Raw genomic sequence first — 21,625 nt, 5'->3', positions numbered from 1 at the left:
AAAATACTTACAGCTATTACAGTACAAACTGCTTGATCGCTGTCATTGACAATAGGCTGAGAATCAATTTTTAGGTTTTTGTAGTTTTTCTTATACATTTTATCACTTGTATTAGTCTCAATATTTTGCTTTTAAGAATGTGCCATATGTGGTGTGCATCTAGGATTCCCCTAAGATTTAATACAGTGTTGTATACCTCATAAATATTGAACAGGAAGTTATACTTTGCATTAATGTTAGCGTTCCCCAAGCTCATAAGTCATGGCTGTAATGGTTGGGTCCATTTTTACTATATATCGCTATCACTGAAGCACAGTTATTGAATTTCAAAGTTAACTGTCAAATATTGTTTTCTGTAAATGAGGATTCCATCACATGTAGATAATAATTTAATTTACCAGGACATGATTCCTAAATGCTTTGAACTAGGATTTCCTAGTTCAGTAGTGAATATATTTCCTAGACAGTGAATATAATTTCCTAGACACTAGTGAATATATTTTTAAGATGACCATGAAAATGTAACTATGGGTCAAGGTGATATGGTAATTCATATTGCTGAACATTCTGAAATGATAGCTAGAATAAAGCTTTGGATTTTCTAAAGAGCATTTTGGAAGTTGGTGAATTAAAAGTTTCCCATTCACCTAGAGATTCTTATGCAGTAGGAAATTTGGTTGATGGCTTGAATTAAACATCTTTTTCATGTAAAGGGAGTAGAGATTCAATCATAGTTGTAAAATATAGATCTACTTCCTACCTTTTGCTAAATGGTGGGGAGCAAAGGATTTCCTAGAAAAATTCAATATAAAACTGATTTTAGAAAGTTTCCCAGTTATGATGAGGAGTTGTTGAATTATCATTTAAACTGCATAGGATTGGGCAGCCCAGGTGGCTCAGTGGTTTAGCGCACCTTCAGCCCAGGGCCTGATCCTGGACACCTGGGATGAGTCCCACGTCAGGCTCCCTTGCATGGAGCCTGCTTCTCCCTCTGCCTGTCTCTCTCTCTCTCTCTCTCTCTCTCTCTCTCTCTCTCTCTGTGTGTGTGTGTGTGTGTCTCTCATGAATAAATAAATAAAATCTTTTTTAAAAAATAAACTGTATAGGATAAAGTTGTAAAAGCCATAAGGGATATGGTAATGTACAAAAATGATTGTTTAATGAGGACCAGGTCATCAGGAAATGTTTCAAGAAAAGACAAGACTGAAGCTGTTATTTGAGAAATAGTTATAATTTTAATTTGGCTTGGTTTAGGATGTACTTGATACAACAAATATTTTACTGATAATCCTCTCAGTTCTCCTAGAACAAGCATTCAGTTTAATACTTTTGTTTTGTTTTAGCTTTAGGATTACTTAAATATTACTGGTGGAAAACAAATTAAACAACACTTATTTAAGCAAGAAGTAGTTAAGTATATTTTCTTCTGCAATTAGACATAGCTTGAAGGATTTTGACCCAAAGTACTCCCTAAGTCCTTAGATCAGTAATATGAAAGATTAGCTTCTAGACCAGTTATATTTAATGAACTACTCACATAGGTATCATTTTTTGACTCTTACAGTAAAACCAAAATGATTTTATGTCACTAAGCTGGAATATGATTTTAAGAGCTTATGCAATATGCCCAAGGACATCTACTGTGTCATCTATTGCTGTCAAGTAAGGAAAACCACCTAATTGACTTATATTGCAGGATATTTAAAAATAAAGACTGAGTGAAATGACTAAACTGGCTGTTTGGCTTCTGTGAGAAAAGCTAATATGTTTTTAAAGAAGGATTATATTTACTTAAGAGGATTGAAACCTCGTTTACCACTTATGATAATATTCAGCTAAGAAATATTCAGTGATGCTTCCCATCTCTATTTTAGGAGCTGCATAGAGTTATGACTGATGCATTTGGTTCTCTCCATAATTTTCTAATAATATAGCATAGTCAAAAGCAACTGAGCCTGAGCTTGCACTGAAGTTGGAGAACAAAACATTTGGTTCTATCATTCTTAAAAGGGACAGTAACTTTTTGTAAAACCCCAGAGACCTCAACGTGGTTTCATTTCACATTCTTTTCAGTAGGTACTATTCTCAGCATGAAGCAGTTCCAAAAGACATTAAAACTGTGAGATTCAGGAAACCTTTGGATCAGATAATTACCATTTCCTTCATTATATATTAATTCAGGATGGTTTCCCTTTTGTTTCTTAAGCATAACTGGTGCCATGTATTTTTTTTTCTGAAACGGTTAGAATGTTTCTGTTCAAGGTGATTTGCAGCTGCTTAGGCAGCCAATATTTTTTTTTCTTGAATAAATACTGAAACACATTATTTGGAAGTGAGAAGACAGGCGTAGGTGATTTCCAAGTGTTCTTCTGTTCAGGAATGTTATATACTATTTCAGCATAGCTTTAGAAAACGAATATTCAGTATTCCACCTTTCACATGTTTCCCTCAAGGTCACAATAATGTAATAAAACATGTGCACAAACACTTATATATGTACATATGTTGCTCACAGGGACAATAATGCAAAAACTCACATGATTGCAGGTCATATTTTGTCATGGTAGTTTTTCATAAAAAATAGCATTTATGATGTCAGATTTAGGCAGTCAGCAGAGGTGCCTGATTATGTATTATGGATCTGTTATTGTGCCTCTGTATGTGGCAATTAGCAAAGGATATAAAAATAAAAAGGCAAAATACTTGTTCTTGAGGAATCCAGTTTGTGAGAAAGATAAGTAAACAGTCAAAACACAATGAGGTGAATGCTGCAGTGGAAGCATGCAGGAAAGGGTAACTGGCCCTCCAAGAGGCAAGGGGATCATGGTGAAACTATGCCTTGAAGATTGTGTAAGAATTCTTCATCTGACAAGGAAGAGAGGTCTCTTAGATAAAGCTACCAGCAGCTGCAAAGTCAAAAAATGTGAGAAAAATGGGCATGCAGGTAACAGAAGGACATTCCTTTAAAAGAAATATCAAACAAGTAGACCTCAGATGGGGGAAAATGAGGAAATTAAGCATCGATTAAAGATAGAGAGATGATTATCGTTGTTTTTTCAAATAAGAAATCCTGCAGTTAGAATTTTAGAAGGATGAAAACAGGTTTAGGTAGAGACCTCAGAGATATGTATCAGAGCAGCCAACTATGGAATTTTTTGAAATAGGACCAGAATAAACACCTGTGGCAGAGGCAGCATTAATGATAAACTATGGAGGTGTAAGGTCTAGCACTCTTCATTTACGGGGCCCTTACTTGAATCAATGAAGCAAAATGTCATTCTGAATAAACTTCACTTGTGTACCTAATTTTGAATTTGTAATTTTGTGATATATATTTTTAGAGAGTGCCTCCAGATTATACAAATTTTGGGCCAAACAAATCCTGAATTCACCTTGCTTATAGAAGAAGTCCATGGTAGTACTAAAAAAAGAGTGTCAAAGTAACTGGCTTAATTTTGTAAACTAATACATTAAATTATAAAATTGCATTACTGCTTAGCTATACACAGTGGAAAAATAGAGCTATGTTTTCATCCTCATTTCTGAACAAAAAGTGGGTTTTTTCTCACCAGTAGGGATTTATATACATTTTGTCCTCAGCCACCCATTCCAGCCCCTACTTGGGGAGAAGTTGGCCACTGATCACAAGAATTCCTATTCTCTGATTTCTCAGAGATGTAGTGTGCACAGGTTAAAGAGAATTAAAGCACAGGAATTCTGAAATGTGGTCCATGGCAGAATTATGCAGTGTCTCTACCTACTACTGAAACACTGGATAAACAGGGATCAGTTTTAGTGAGAAAGATTTGAAGATATGGATGTACTAGTGCAGAATCTACTACATAAGATAATAACCTCAGAAGGTTCAGGATCCAGATGCGAGGAAATTGTACCAATGATGCTAAGCAGATTTTTAAAACTGTTCTATTCTATGCCCTGGATTTTCTATATTGGTAAGGGTTGTTTATCGGAGTTAATTATTGAAATCAACTTTTACAAAGCTGCTATAGTCTCACCTATTGACACTTGGTGTGAAACAAATGAGGACCCCTACCATCTAACAAATCATAAGGATAACATACATACAGATAAGTGGCAATATATCTTCAGGCATTATTTCTACCTAAAGTAACCACTAGCCAGATTAGTTAGAAAAACTTGAGAGACAAGTTTTGTCTGCTTTTCAATCATACAATACTATTCTTTTGTATGTGATTTCTTTGCCTAATAGTATATCAATACGATTCATCCCTGTTATTGAGAATAGTAGTAGTTTATTCATGTCTATTGCTATACTGAATTCTGTTTTATAAAGAAATATTTCAAAATGTAATCTTTTCCACTGTTGACTGACATTTGGGTTGTTTTCAATTTGGGGCTATATGAACAAGATCTGCTATGAATATTCTGGGTTATGAATGTCAGTGAATGTATCTAACATTTGCTTGGGTTTATAACTAGCAGTGGAATTGATGGGTTATACAGTAACCACATATTCCACTTCAGTAAATAAAACAATAAATTTTTTTTTTAAAAAAAGTAAGTTAACTCAACAGCATTTACTTTTCAGTGTATACATGATGGAGATACCAAAAAGAATGGAAAGAAACAAGGGGGAAATGTATAACTCTCTCGATTTGAGAAATAGGGGAAAACAGTGTTTGTACAATTATGATAATCCTTTTCCTATAGTGAAGTAGACATATTATCATAAAAAATGTATTCAGCCATCTGCTAGATGACTAGAGATATGTGTTTGATCCACAGCTGTTGCAATAAATGCTATTTGTAAGTTGAATTGGACTGGTAGTATTGTTCTCAAATTTGAATATATATTTCCAGATGACATGTGCCACTTTATGGACATGCTGCAGAAATATTAAGTAATTACATGGCAGAATGTTATTTCCAAGCTTTTCCTCTACCATTCATAAACATGATGCCTTCATATTCATACCTTAAATAATCAATCCGAGACCAATCCCAGTAAAACTCTGGCTTTCATATGATATAGGGAATATGCCTAGGATCTCCATTCCTTCCTTATAATGACAGATATTGGGATATGTTCATTGGTTTGACTCTGGTGATCATTACACGATATATACATACATTGAAACATTAAGTTGTACATTTTAAATATATACAGTTTTTACATGTTATTTATACCTCAACAAGACGACTAAAAAAAAAGAAAAGAAAAGAAAAGAAATTTCATCAAATCGGAACATTTTCCTTGAAGCAGATGAGCGACTAAATTATCAAGTCAGAGAGTTGTCATTCTCTTTTTAATGAACTCTAGGAATAGATCCCCCCAAGCTTTCTGAGTAGAACTTCCAGTGTTTTATTTCTCTTATCATCTAAGAATGCTCTTTTTAGTGTTTAACTGAAATGACTGGCTATAGTGTTAAGTTTCATGGGTGTAGTTATATATTCATAAAATCCTTCATTTACTTGTAGACATCAATTAAGCCATTCCATAGTCATTTAAAAATGTTCCTTCCTTTTAGCTAAATAAATCTAAATGTTGTGACCTTTCTTTATAATATGTGGATTCCATTCCTTTGGTCATTTTTCTTTAGTATTTTGGTTTTTTTTTTTTCCTTTTTGTTTTCTTTTTTTTTCTTTAGTATTTTGAATCATCATTATCACCATTATATTCCAGAATTAGCCACAATATTTTCATTCAGTTCTGAAACCCACTGGTTTTCTCTGGGACCTTAAACAAAATCTATTATGTGAGTTTTAAAAAATGCAATTTTAATAAAAAGAATACACATACTCAATATTCCCTCTATTACTTCCCATTTATGACTTAGTTTTATAATCATCAGTGCTCAAGTAGTCTTTCACCTTGGCTTCATTTTCATTTTCATTATGGGTCCACCTTCAAACTCCTCTAAATTGAATTTAATTCTTTAAATGATAAATGGAATGATTCTGTGTGAATTTCAATTTTGTATTTTCAAGTTTGATAACTGAAAAAAGATCCTAGTAATAATTATGCAAAGTTCAAGGAGTCAGAATTCTCTGTGTGTTCCAAAATAATCCTCACCAAATTGTATACCTCCTTACCAGTGTTAAGAAAAGGTCAACTCATCTTCAAGACAGCACCCCACAACTCAGGGAGTTTTACATAAGTTCCACACTACCACCACCACCCCCACCAAGCTTCTAGACATCTCTGTCAATTCCCCCACCTCCATTTCTGCAGCCCTCATATCTCCATGGCTTTTGTCCATTGCAAAAAAACCTATACCTTCAATAAGTTCAACTCCACAGCAATCAGCAATGCCTGTGATGTGAAGAACTATTGTTATAGGTCTTTTATCTCTGTTTATATCTGTACATCCCAAGAAGACAAGAACTCTCATCCATTCATCCCCCATTCTCTGATTCTAATCTATATTAAATTTGTGTTGCCCGTAAGTAACCCTTATACCATACCGATCACAGATCCCTCCTTTATTTCTGTAAACAACACATATCAGCTTGACATGGTATATGTTTTAGTTAATTATTTGTTTTTCTCCATTTATATGAATGTACTCTGGGAAAGCTGAAATTCTTGTCTATTTTATTGATGGATGTATCCCAAATATCTAGTATGGCACCTGAAAATTATAGGTAAATACATGTTAAAATTTTAGCTATGTTAAATGAATGTATAAATACAAATACATTTCAAAAAACACTTAAATATGTATAAATATATACAAAGTAAAAGGTCTGAGTCATTAATTAAAATTACCAATGCGGGAAGCCCGGATGGCTCAGTGGTTTAGCGTTGCCTTCAGCCCAGAGTGTGATCCTGGAGACTCGGGATCGAGTTCCACATCGGTCTCCTTGCATGGAGAGCCTGCCTCTCCCCCTGCATGTGTCTCTGCCTCTCTCTTTCTGTGTCTCTCATGAATAAATAAAATCTTTTAAAAAAATTACCAATGCATACTATATGTTCACAAATATCTAAGTCTAGATAATTTTGTATTACTTTGTTTTCATTAATTTTTTGCCCAGCAACGGAAGACCAATACAACTATAAAGTCTTCAAGAAGTATGTTGTTTCATCTAGTAGGAAGAAAAGTAACAATTTGCCTAAATGAATACATGTATTCCAAAAAATGTAAATATCAGAATAGCTCTTCCACCTATCTAAGGAAAATATCTCACAATATATTAATAGTATGTTTCTCCATAGAACAAGAGGTCTAATCTCATAGTAAGAATATGATCCTCCTGCTAACATTGCTTAAATTATATTTCTTACCGAGAATACTCTGGCTTTATGACAGTCTTCTGGGAGTGTTTTCTTTTTAAAACACCTCTGTAGCCAAGAACATGTCTGCTTGAGTAATCACCAAACATTGGCACCATTCCAGAATCTTTTTCTTTGAACCTTATATTGAAAGAGAAAGAGAGCGGAAGGTGAGAGTACGGGAGAAGGGGAAGGAAAGAAGTAGAGAAAAGGAGAAGGAGAGAGAGAAAAGGGAAAGGAGAAAGAAGATAAGAAGTATGAGGAGGAGGAGGCAGAGTGAAGGAAGAAGAGGAAGAGGAATAATATGTCATGAATGGTTACACTGGGTGGCATAGATGTTTTTTATTGGGTTCTTGTTTTTCTGTAATTACATGTTTTTATTTGTAAGAAGAAAAAATATCTAAAGGAAAAAATGTAGCACCATGCCAAACTGGAATCAGAACCAAAGGACAGCCACACTGGTATTTAGAATACTTATTGCTACAGAAACTAGCCATTTAGCTTGATTTTTTTCACAATGTTTGGGGATTCCTCATAAAGAACTTGAACACTCTCAATTATACTTATGGTTTAGTCCTAAAGTATGACTGACAGATTAAGGATGGGATTTGGGATGATGAGAGCCAGAATATATAGTAACAGAAAATGGAGCCCTGAAAAGTGGAATGAGCAAACATTAAGGAATAAGTTGTGATAGAAGAGATTCAGCCCTTTTTACTGAAATGAATAAAGTGTGTTGCATTCATCAGGAAAGCACAAAGGGAAGGTAGAGAAGTTGGTAGAGACTGAGATAAAGGAGATGGTCCTTCTAAGAAGTTGGAGAATAGAAATAAAGAACACAAAGAGGAAGAAATGCAAAATATAAAGATAACTAGATGAACCATAGATAGAGGACCATGTAGAGCATATTAAGGATTTTTTGAAACATTAATGAATGGTTTCATGAAAATTTGAGACAGTTCGATTTGTGTTGTATGAAAATCATCTGCCAGTAGGGGGATAATGGGGAAAACAAGAATAAACATGAATGCCAGGGACCAGTTTGGAAGTTCCCTAAGAAGACATGTATCATCCTGACTCCAATTTATCTGATGGTGTGACTGAAAGATGTAAATTTTTAGATAATAAATTAGTTTCTAACATCATAGTCTTTCCTCTTATGCCATGACTTAGTCAGATGGCTGTGGTTTTATTGTATCTTTCATATATTAAACTTTAAGTATAAATTAATCACAAATGATATTGTAAACGTTTGTATTTTTAAATTTGACTTTGTTGTCAGCTTTCCAACTAGGGTCTAAAAATGTTCATTCTTAATTTCCAAACAAATGTTTCTGGCACAATGAAGGGCATGGTCCCTATGCCAGAAATTCAATTGTCTGCCTTTATTTTTACAAGAGGACAGTAAAAAAGAATATCAATTTGAATATCATTGTAATTATTATTCATTGTCTTCATTCAGGTGTACAATACAGTCTTAGAATTACACACAGTACATATTGTATGATATCCCTTATCAAAGTCCACAGGGCATGAATACTTTAGTATTTATTGGTTTTATACGCTCTTTCACAAATTGTGCATACTATTGTTCTTCACCTTTTTATTTATTTTTATATATTTATTTTTTTAGTTTTTGAATTCATTTTTTTCTCTTCTTACATAGGTTTTATAAGAATATCAGAAGTAACAGACTGTTGGGGAGACAAGGGCCAATAAATTAATCTGCCTTTTGAAATCAAACATTTAATATTTTAATCAAGTTGTATCAATACAATTTTTCAAGCAAGTGCCAATTGGAAGACCAGGCCTAAGGATTCGTAAAGGAAACAAATCTTACAAACAGCAAGAACACAAAGGTGATCTTCCACTCCAGACGCACTGTTAGTGGCCACAGCAGCACCATTTGACCGGTGTTAATCCAATTACCGAGTGTTTACCACATCATCAATTTTCAGAATGCTCTGGACAGTTTCAGTTGCTAGAGTCAGTGCACTGGCTGAGACCAACAAAGGCTGGACAACCAGTTCCTCCAAAATGTTGGAAATACCACCCTTTCAGACATTAATGCCAGTAGTTTTTTCTCCTTGGGCATGTCGGTTTCTTAGTTCTGTTACTGTAGAAATGGGATTCAGGCCAGCATTTTCAGCTAGCATGACTTGGAAGCTAATGACTTCCATAGCATCTGCAAAAGCACGAATGCAGTAGGATTCCATGCCACTCAATGTTCGTGAATATTCAGTTAACTGCAGGGTCAGTTCTATCTCTGGAGCACCACCTCCTGCCATAAGAGCTCTCTTCTTCACTAAACAGTGAATAACACATAGGGCATCATGAATAGATGTAATCAATTCATTAGAATGATTCTTCACTCACCAATTTGCTAGATCCATGAACAACAATTGTAACAGTTTTTCTGGGGCTCGTACAGCCTGTAATCTTAAGCAGTTTGCCAGAACCATTTAAATTGACCTCCTCAGCTAACTCAGCTGATCCCAGCATGTCAGCAGTGAATTGGTCAATATGAGCAACTGGCTTGGTTCCAATTGTCTTACAAATAAATTCAATGTCTTCTCTTTCAATATCCTTAACCACCATAGTCTTCATCTTGTTGAGGAAATGTAATGCAAGATCACTAAGAGCATCTCTCAGGATAGACTTCTGTATGAAGAGGACATTACATCCTGTTTTTTTAATTTGCTTCACTAAATTGAGAATATAGGCTCTCTCCTCCCGAAGCACTCGATCCATCTGGACATAGTCAGAAACTACAATTTGATTATCCATATCCATTTTGGAAGCAGATAAGCAAAACTGAATAAGCCCAATCTTAGCCTTTTCAACTCTGGTTATGCCAGAATTTGCCACCTTCTGAGTAAGTACCAGCCCTTCTACCAGCTCACAGTCATCAATTGTCCCACCAAGTTTCTTAACTATTTCAATCTCTCTAAGATCTACACTAGTAGCCATGGCTGGGTCAATCACTTTCATCACTGCATTTACACTCATTGGAGAAAGCAGACTTGAATACTGAGACACAACCTTTGAGTTCAAGGAAGTGGTAGCACTATTTAATAAAGTTTCTCTGTCACTGAGTTCCACAGGTCGAGACATGTCAGTCAAGATTTCTATACCCTAAAAAAAAAAAAAAAAAGATTTCTATACCCTTTTCTAAAGCCTTCTGGAATGACTCAGAAATGATAGTTGGATGAATCCCTTTCTGAAGAAGCTTGGTACAGGAATCTAAGAGAGAGCCAGCAATGATGACCACTGATGTGGTGCCATCTCCTGCTTCTATATCTTGTGCCTCAGACAGCTCCACCAGCATTCTGTCTGCTGGATGTAACACTTGCGTTTGTTTAAGAATGGTGGCACCATCATTTGTAATGGTCACATAGCCTTTTCCATCTTGAATCATTTTATCCATTCCTTTTGGCCCAAGGCTTGTTCTAATAGCATCAGCAACAGCTTTGGCCGCGGAGATGTTGTTGAAGAGGATCTGCGCCGGCTTCGTTCTTCACTTTTTAAAATGCTTCCCTTTTCCTGTCCTTCCTTATGTGTCAAGAAAACAGAACAAGAAAAACAAACTTTGACATTCAATTTAATGACCATTTATGTAACTGATCTCATATACAAGAGAGATATGATGAATTTGAAATCCAGATTTTACATGAAAGATTAGCTTTATGTAATCCTGGCTAAACAAGGTGCTGGTGTGTAAATTTAGGGTCAGAACGTGGCAAGAGCTAGACTGGCTTTGAGATCACACAGAAAAGCTAATATTGTATTTGTTGTGGGGAATATGATGAAACTTCCTAGAAGAGAAAGCATTTCTGTTTTATCTTGAGAACCACATCAACTTGGGAAAGTAGAATCATTACATCATGAAAACAAACTGTCAGTCTAAACAGAGAGGACAATAAGAAATAAGAATCAAGGATAAGAAAGAGGAAAATGCTAAGCATGGAGAGAAAGCTAAAAGCAGTCCGATGGAGCTGGAAAAAGAAAATCTATAAAATTTCATTTTACCGCATTTTGGAAATAGAATAATTCTCAAATATTTTAGAAACCAAATTATGCAGTGTCTTCAAATTGAGGTCAACATATCTGGATGTTAATTTCTAGGGTGTGATATTTCCAGGTTAATTTTAATTTTATAAAAGCATTCGAACACATTTTTCAAGAAAAAAACATGCAGATGTCACAGTTTAGATCCAAAGGATGTAAAGTTGCTCTATTTTTTATAGAGATAGAAGAAATAGGGATTAGAATCACCAAAACTATGCTCAAAATTTGATGTAATAGTGAGGAAACAGAAGTTACCGAGACAACAAACTGTAAGCTACAGTTTGGAAGCACCAGCTTTGTGTGGATGGTGAGAATGTATATGAAGAGAATAAATTTCACTTTGGTTGTGCTGTGTTTGAAGTTCCTGGGGTGTCCATAATTCAGGAGAGATTTCTTAGGGGAAATATGTAAAGAGATACTTATTGCCAGCTATAGTAAATAGATTTCGTTGACAGTTCTTCTTTAATTCCTCCCATACAAAAGTACATTATACTTCATATACATTAGATGGCAAAGGATTGAAAATGCCAGATTAAAATTTTAATTCCCTTCAGGGGGAGTAAGAGAAAAGCATGCTATTGCAGCATAACCCACAAATTCTACTACTCAAGCCCAGCACTTTGTAGAGGCAGTTTACAAATTCACTTACAGATGATGGGCCTCTGTAAAGATCTCTCACCTTCAACTATCTGCCCCCATCTGAGCTCATTGTTGCATCCTGAAATTCTCCATTGAGATAAAGAATAATTATTTGTACATTTATTTACAATTTAGGAAATTTTTGAAAAGATAAATTCTTGAGTCATTAGCACCTTACTACATATTAATTTTCCTTATTTTTCTTTTAAAAAATGTTGTATAGAATGTTTTAGATATATAATTATATGAAAAAAACCAAGTATCCACCACATAAATTAAGCAATAAATAATTAAATCTTAAATAAATAGCTAAATCTTTCTGTGCATCCCTACCTAATCATATAATCTTCCATGCCTTCCCCTACCACACATATACCCTTCAGGTAACATCTTTGCTCGATTGCATAGTAGTCAATATCAGGAGTGTCTTTATACTTTTATGAGGTAAACATGGATTCCTAAAAAATATGTACAGTAATATTTTGCATATTTATGCTTTTCTATGTAATAAATAATATCTCATTGATCTTCTTTCACTTTTCAGTATTAATTTGTCAGCATCATACTCAATGATAAATTGGTACTAGCAAATTTTTATCAATTTTAACATTTCATTATGTGATTTCACTAAATTTACTAATTTACTTCTAATTAACATAGAAATGATACTGTGCATTACATTAATATCAACACTTTTGTACATGTTCCCATGCACACCTATATGAGAATTTATATAGGCATATGCATAAGAATGGGAATTGATGGTTCTGAGATACTGCCAAATTGTTCCCCAAAATTTTTATGTCAACTGACATTCTTATTGGCAGTGTATAAGAATTCACAGTGTTCCACATTTTAAAAAGTCTAAATATTTATTTTCAATTTGATAGTATGATAGAGTAACTCTTTGTGATCTTTATTTAGCTTATACGAGTAAGGTAATAGACTTTTGTATGTAGTTCATGAATTTTAACACATTTATGGATTCATATATCCACCACCTCAATAAGGGTGTACAATAATCCCATCATCTGTCTAATTTTTCTCATGCTGCCCCCACATGGGCAAACTTTGCTCTCACTTCAACACCTGGTAACCATAGATCTGGTCTCCGTCCCTTAAATTTTCCCTTTTAAAAAATTTCATATAAATGGCATTATACAGTATGTATACTTTTTGACTGGTTTCTTTCACTCAACATAAACATCTTTTAAGATTCATCCATGTCGTTTGGTTATAAAGGGTTTATTCATTTCTATTTCTGAGTAGAATTCCATTGTATGGGTATACTATATAGTTGGTTTATCCATTGGCCTATTGGAAGGCATTTAAGTTGTTTGAGTTAGGGCAATTATTAAATAAAGTTGCTATAAAAAAAAAGTGCACGTTTGCAAGAATTTGTAAGAATACAAGTTGTCTTTTCTTTAGGGAAAATTCTTAGAAATATGATTGCTAAGTATTATGTTGTTTAGCTTGCCAAGAAATTATCAGATTATTCTCCAAAGAGGCTGTGTCCCACAGTAGGTTGTGAAAATTCCTGTTACCTTACACTGTTGCTAGTACTTGGTATTGTTCATTGTACTCATTACAGCCATTCTAAAGCTGTGTGGTGGTACTGTTGTCTACTTTTGATTTCAACTTAAATTTTCTTAGAATAATTATGTTGAACATCTTTCCTGAACATATTTGTCATCTGCATATCTTCTTTGGTGTAGTGGCTATTAAAATATTTGCCCTTTTATTAAATTGGGTTTTTTGTTTTGTTTTGTTTTGTTACTGTATATGTTAAAGCCCAACTTTTTTGTAGATTTTGCTTTTGCTCTCATCTTTAAGAACCTTTTGTATAACCCAAGGTCATTGAGATTTGCTCCTGTGTTTTCCTTAAATGGTTAAAAATTTTATATTGCACTTTTAAATACATGACCCATTTTGAGTTAATTTTTGTAAAGCTGTGAAGAACAGGTTGAGGTTCATTTTCATGTTCATATGCAGTTGTTCAAACATCTTTTGCTCAAGACACTATTGTTTCTCCACTGAGTTTCCTTTGCATATTTGTCAGAAATCAATTGGTGATATTTGTGTGGTGATATTAATTCTTTCTCACTAATCTACAGGCCTATCCTGTTCTAATACCACAAAGTCTTAATTATTATAGCTATACAGCAATCCAAAAAATCATATAGGATAAGCCTTCCTAACTTTTTTTTATCAAAACATTTTGACTGTAATTTGCATTTTCTTATAAACTTGCTGCTGTTGTTGTTTTCATTTTCTTATACATTTTAGAGCACTTTCTCCATATTTACAAAATACTGCTGGAATAGTTTGGGGGACATTATCTACTTATTTGGTAGTATAGTGATAAATTTTAATAAGACAAATTCAGTTGCTTTCCATATATTTCTATTTTTGAAAATATTATGTTATGACAATAATGTGTTTCTTAAAAGATTTTTAGTAAACCATTTGCCTTGAAGTTTTGCCTTGGAGGTAATGTTTTGTTGCATTTCCATATTCTTTTAATTGGATTAAATCTGTATATAAACTCAGAGGATTAACATCAGAACTATGCTGGATCCTTAAATTCATGAGCTTTGTGTGTCTTCACTAGTAAATATTTAATTATTTTTATCTGCATCTTATTTTTAACATGCAGATCTCGCTTATGTTTTATTAGATTTATATGTTAGTATTCCAGTATTTTGGTGGTATAGTAAATACTAAGATAGATAAATTGGCACCTAAATGGTTTTTTACTTTTTGTTGTTGTTCTTGTTGTTGTTTTTAGAGAGAGTGTGTGTGTGGGCACATGAACAGGGTCGGGGGGAGTGTGGCAACAAAGGGACACAGGGAGACGGAGATAGAGAATCTTAAGCAGGCTCCACACCCAGGATGGAGCACGCCTCTGGGTTTGGTCTCACTACCTTGAGATCATGACTTGAGCTAAAATCGAAAGTGAGATGTTTAACCGACTGAGACACCCAGGCACTCTGATTTTCTTCGGTTTTTGGTTTCTTGTTTTTTGTTTTTGTTTTGCTTCTTACCTGATTTATTAGAGAGATCTCTTCAACATAAAAAGAAGGAGGTGTGGCAGAGATGAGGAGCAGGGCTCCGGAGCTGCCTATGCTATTCAGGGCCAATAGTGACTGCACAGTTATATACAGAAATAAAATTGATTTTTGTATGATGACCTTGTACTCTGGAACATTCTGAGCTCATCTGGTTTGAAGAGATTTCCTGTATAGCTTTTGGGATTTTTTTACTTGAACGATCATGTTGTCTGCAAATAGGGACATTTTTTTTTCAACTTTATTTCTAATCCTCCTGGCTTTATTTTTTGACCATAGTTCATTGGCCAGGACTTCTGGTTCAATGCTGAATAGGAGCAATGTTTCCAATTTTAGGGAGAAATAATTCTGACATTCACAATTCAGAATAATGTTATGTTTGGGTAAATACCATGTACAGGCACTTCAATATGGCAGAATTTTTAACATAAATTACGCTCACTTTTTTCAACTGCACTTTACACAATTGATGACTATGTTTTTTGTTTTACTTCCTTAGAATGGTGAATTATATTGATTTCTTTTCAAATGAGGAACCATCTATTCATTCTTGAACTAGACTCCAGTTGGTCATGATGTGTTTTCTACTTTTTATTAGTTTGGTTGTTTTAACTAGTATACATCACAAATTTAAATCTGTCTACTTATATGTATTTATTTGTCCTGCCATTAGAAGGACATAAGCCTTTAAAAGCAAGAATCCTATATGGCTTTTTCCAAAATATTTTATGTACTGTATTTAGCCCGGTATTTGACACAGAATTGGCAGTCCATACCTTTCTGAAGGAAAGGAAAAAAAGGACAAAAGATAGAAGAAATAGCAAGGAAATTTGTGTTTCCATGACAGCATATTTCCAATCAACTGTGTGTCAAATAGTCTGTGCCCTAAGTTGCATGCAGATATCACCTGCAGAAGGTAAAGTTCACTTAATTTAAAAAATTGTTTAGAATTGTGGTAGCTATAACAATAGCTGAATATCACAAATATTCATATTCTAAGACATCCAAAAAAAGTCTTGGGAAAAAATCTTATACACATTTTCCAGAAGAATGTAACGTATTCAACAAAATAACAGTGTGAATTAGATAAATAATACAAAATAGGTAAATAATATTTCTCTTCTTTCCTAATTAAAAAAAGATATGGAGGAATAAATTGAGTAGTCAATAAAATATAATGCATTAATTCCTTTATGAGGTGTTATTTAACATCAATTTAAAAGATTCTGTAACATAGATTTATTCACAATATATTATACACATATAGTACATAGTGTATGTAAGTATAACTGTGAAGCTCAGACTATTAATATAAATGTTGATTATTCATCATTAGTTGTTAATTATTATAAACATAATGTGACATTACTATAAATCTGTCTTACTAATCTTGGGTTCACACTCTTACTCTCTATTTAATGATTATATAAAACTTTGAACTAATCTGTGGAAATGTTCTAACACTGAAAAAAATTCCCCATCTTACCTAATAATCATATCAACACTGCATCCAATTTTTCATATAATCTCCAATATCACCTGACTATCCTTTATCATAGAATGAAAAACCTGCTGTCCATTATTAAAAAATAGCCTTTTTTTATACAAAATCATATAAACACTAATGACATTTAACTAAATTTATTTTTATCTGCTACAGGATTGAATCAACTTAATGTTTTTAAAACTTTGAACACAGGATTGTATAGTAGGAAATTTTCTGTTTGAGAAATTGGAACATACTGAGGATGCCCTCTGGATCCAGAATGCCACCCTCAACTTGATTTGCTGGGGATTAAAATGCCATAATTAGAACTTTGTTTCTTTGGTTACAAGTTCTTTCTATAAATGAAAATGCTTAGTAAAAGAATGCACTAAATATTTCTTTCATTTATATAACATAACAGACTAATGGATAAGACCTTCACCTGAAAGAAAGATTATCAAAATTGGAAAGGAGCAGAGAGGTCACTGAAACTTGAGCCAAGTGTCACTGACATAAAATGGTTCTGGAACTTGCTAAGTTTAACTTTTTCTATGTCAAAGTTAGGTCCTGGCCAGGGTGGAAGGTGGCACAAGTGTTCATAATGGGGTAATAACTGAAATCCAGTATCACTAGAATCTTACAGAATTCCTTTATGAAGTTATAAAGTTCACTTTTGAGAATTTTCTCACAGCAATTTTTGGATGAAAAGTTGTGGGTGACTTTCCTTTTTCCACTTGGGACCAGATGGAATGGTATTCACTTTTTAAAACCATCTGTCATGCAGCACCTTAATCTTCTTACATCAAGTAGAGGAGAATAAGAACATCTGACTTTGGAAAGACAAAAATTAATGCGACAAGATGTCAACCAGACTCTTATATGATGCTTCCAGTATTTTGTCAAGTCACTTTTAGATCTTTTCAGTTAGCTGTTTTACAGGCTTAAGAAGGCAGAGAACACAATGCCTATTTTAGAAGCTGGTAAATGTCATTGCTTCCTTGCCAATGTGTATTTTTTTTTTTATTCATTTAATTCTTCATAAAGTCAACCTGAGCTGAATTTCTCCCCTTTGGATCTGACATTGCCTAGACTATATTTGTTAAAGTATCATCAACTATAAAGCTTACCATAAATAATATTTTATTGATATCAAGTACAAATGCTTTCTTTAAAAAGAAACTTATGCAAGACTAAGTATAGAAGAGGTAGACTGCAGTCATTGTTTTATCCTTTACTTGAAACATTGGTATAATTTAGACTTCACAAAGAAAATAGCTAGCACAACCAGAGTAATTGAGTGCATTTAATGAAGGGACAGCTTTGTTTACAAAGACAAAAGTAGAATTATGAGAAAAAAGAAAGAGTAAACAATCTCAAGGTAGCAAGAGCTGATAGTATTCACCACTTCCGATCTCGAAGAAACTAAGAAAGGGATAGGTTGCTAGAATGTGGTAAGAGCTGAATTAAAAGGGCCACTTGACCCTAGAAAGAAACTATGTGGCCTTAGGCAAAGTACCCACTTCCAGTTTAAGCCTATTAGGAAAGAAACTAGGGAAAATATACTCTGACCTCTTCCTCCTTCTCTCTCTTATCAGACTGATGCCGCCTATTAGCTAAAACCACACAGAAACTAGAGGACAAGAAGCCTAATTGATGCAACCCAAATAAGTCAGCTTCCTGAAACATTAAATTATAAAGAATGGTAGACCTATAGTGAGAATTAGAAGATACCTAACACAATAATCTACTGAAAGCCTTATATTCCCTTATCACCTTTGGAGTCACCAAAATATGGAGGACAGAGTGTAGAGAATTATTTAGTCAGCCAATTAACAACTGGAATATAGAAAAAAATTAATCATATGGAGGTCTGCAGGGAAGAGTCATCAAAATCTCATTTTTAAGGATACTGGTCCTAGAATTTTAAAATGTAACATCAACATATAGATAGGTGTTCAATGAACTAATACTAAATTACAAATATTAGGCTCTGAATTTTGATGGTTCAGGAGATAGAAGAGAGAAGACATAAGACTTTACCTCAAGATGTTATATCTAACTGGAGAAGAATAACAAACATATACATTAAAAATAACAAAGGATACAAGAAGAGATACAGATAAATCTTTTTCTGTTTGGTCTAGACTTAAAGTATTATAAATATTAAGAGGAGACAGATATAGCAGTAGAAAACACTTACTGAAACATTTATGTCTGTAACTAAACTTAGACTATGTTGAGAAAAGAAGACATTCCAGAAAATTTTAAGAAGCCAACATTAAACATATTACATAATTTAAAAATGGAAAGATTGAATCAAACATGTTGAGGAATTTTGGAAAAAATGCTTTTAGATAAGTTATTTAGGGTCATATATCAAGAAAAATATAAAGGCAGATTTATATTTTATTACTTCTTTTCTGGAGATATTTAGATCTTAATGGCACATTTTTTAAAAAGTCTAATACATATTAATGGAGAGGAAAGCTAAAGAGTAATATGTCAAAATAGAAGAAAAGTATTGTTTCCCTGACCATGGAAGATCTACATAAAAACAAACTAGTAATGTTGCGCATTTTATTGGTTATTTGTATATCTTCCGTTATGAAGTATGAGTTCAAATATTTTATATATTTTAGTTTATCTTCTTACTAATAAGCTATAGACATCTTTGTATTGAGAATATATGTCCTTAATTAGATATCAACTGTAAATATTTTCCCCAATCTATGGCTTTACTTTTCATTTCAATGTAATTCAAAATGGAAACATTTCAGTTTTGATAAAATAACACTTTGTTCATTTTTTTGTGTATGTTCCATGTATTTTGTGTCCTATATAAGAAATCCTTGCCCATCTCAAAGTCACAAACATATTCTGTGTTTTCTTCTAGGTATTTTATATTTTAAGAATATACTTTTCATTAATAATATATTTAAATCAATTTTTCTGTATTGCATGATGTAAAGAACAATTCTCATTTTTTGAGTAAAATATCCAGTTGTTCCAGCACCTTTTACTGAAAATATTATCTTTCTATTTTGAGTTACCTTGGAAACTTTGTTACCAATACGTTGATTATATTAAGTGTAGGTCAATTTTTGGACCTCCTATTCTGTTCCACTGATCTTTATGTCTTTCATTAGGCTAATACTACATTAAAATAAATGCTGTGATTTTATAAAAAATTTATATATATATATATATATATAATATATATATATGATAGTCACACAGAGAGAGAGAGAGAGGCAGAGACATAGGCAGAGGGAGAAGCAGGCTCCATGCACCGGGAGCCCCACGTGGGATTCGATCCCGGGTCAGGATCGCACCCTGGGCCAAAGGCAGGCGCCAAACAGCTGCGCCACCCAGGGATCCCTATATTAAAAAATAAATCATGTAAGCCCTATAATCATGTCGTTCTTTTTCAAATTTGTTTTGGTAATGTCCTTTGCATTTCCAAATAAGTTTTACAATCAGCTTATTAATTCTATTATTTTAAATATTTTATTTATTTATTCATGAGAGACACAGAGAGAGAGGCAGAGACACAGGCAGAGGGAGAAGCAGGCCCATGCAGGGAGCCGGACATGGGACTCCATCCCGGGTCTTCAGGATTGCGCCCTGGGCCGATGGGGGCACTAAGCCGCAGAGCCACCTGGGCTGCCCTTCAGCTTATTAATTTTAAAAGAGAAGTCTGATGTTTTTTCAATTGGGAATGGTCTGGATCCACAGATAAATTTAGGAATAATTGACATCTTAACAATTGAGTCTTCCAATTCAAGAATGTATTTATTAATGTTAGTCTTTAATTTCTCTCAATAATATTGTGTTGCTTTCATTGTATAAAACATAACATATTCCTTATATTAATTTATAAGCATTTTTACTAAATTCTAATTAGTTAACATATATTGTAACTTTAGTTTTAGATGTTTAATATAGTAATTCAGCATTTCCACACATCACCAGGTGCTTATCGCAACAAGTGCACACCTTAATCCCCATCACGTATTTACCCCATCATCCCACCACCCCCCTGGTATCTATCCATCAGTTTGTTCTCTAGTGTTAAAAGACTGTTTCTTGCTATGCTTCTCTCTCTATATTTTTCCCCTATGTCCACTTGTTTTGTTTCTTAAATTCCAGATATGAAAGAAATTATAAGATATTTGTCATTCTCTGACTTACTTTGCTTGGCATAATACTCTCTAGCTCCACCCATGACATTGCCAATAGCAAGGTTACAGTCCTTTTTTAAATAGCTTAGTAATATTATATATATAATATTAATATATATATATTAATATATAACATATATAGCAAAAAATATATATATTTATTCTTTAGCCACTCATCAATCAGAGGACATCTGGATGTTTCCATAATCTGTTTATTGTAGATAATGCTAATAAACATTGGAGTGCATATATCCCTTTGAATTAGTTTTTCTGTACTCGAGTAAATACCTCGTAGTGCAATTGCTAGATAATAATGTAGCCCTATTTTTAACTTTAAAAAATTGTTTTAATAGAATTTGCCAGGGTGGCTGCACCGTTTGTATTCCCACCAGCAGTGTAAGAGGGTTCCCCTTCTCCACATCCTTACCAACACCTGTTGTTTCTTGTGTTGCTGACTTTAGCTATTCTGACAGGAGTGAGGTGATATATCATTGTAATTTTTATTTTTATTTTCCAGATGATCAGTGATGTTGTGCATTTTTTCATGTATCTATTGGCCATCTGGATGTCTTCTTTGGAAAAAATATCTATTCATGTCTTCTGCCTATGTTTAATTGGAGGGCGTTGAGTTTTATCAGTTCTTTATACATTTTGGCTACTCATTCTTTGTCAGATGCCATTTGCAAATATCTTCTCCCATTCTAAATGATGACTTTTACTTTTGTTGATTGTTTCCTTTGCAGTGCAGAAGTTTTTCTTTTGATGAAGTTCCAGTAGTTTGTGTTTGCTTTTATTTCCTTTGCCTCAATAGACATATCTAGAAAGAAGTTGCTATGGCCAATGTCAAAGAGATTATTGCCTGTGTTCTTCTCTAGAATTTGTATGGTTTCAGGTCTCACATTTAGGTCTTTAATCCATTTTGAACTTA

The 21,625-nt window shown here is 33.6% G+C and overlaps 1 protein-coding gene across 1 annotated transcript in view; it reads right to left on the bottom strand.

The window, feature by feature from the left end:
• Positions 1-9,144: 9,144 nt before the first annotated feature.
• Positions 9,145-21,625, bottom strand: part of LOC129498142 (T-complex protein 1 subunit delta-like) — a 144,900-nt gene continuing 132,419 nt past the window's right edge. The window contains 3 exon segments of the mRNA XM_055307360.1: positions 9,145-9,615; positions 9,617-10,392; positions 10,424-10,770. Of these exon segments, the coding sequence (XP_055163335.1) occupies positions 9,181-9,615; positions 9,617-10,392; positions 10,424-10,770 (1,558 nt within the window). The 3' untranslated portion in view covers positions 9,145-9,180.

The sequence above is a fragment of the Nyctereutes procyonoides genome, unplaced genomic scaffold, assembly GCF_905146905.1.
Source record: "Nyctereutes procyonoides isolate TBG_1078 unplaced genomic scaffold, NYPRO_anot_genome, whole genome shotgun sequence".
NCBI lineage: Eukaryota > Metazoa > Chordata > Mammalia > Carnivora > Canidae > Nyctereutes > Nyctereutes procyonoides.
The sequence above is the reverse complement of the archived record's forward strand: the minus strand, read 5'-3'. Positions and strand labels throughout refer to the sequence as shown.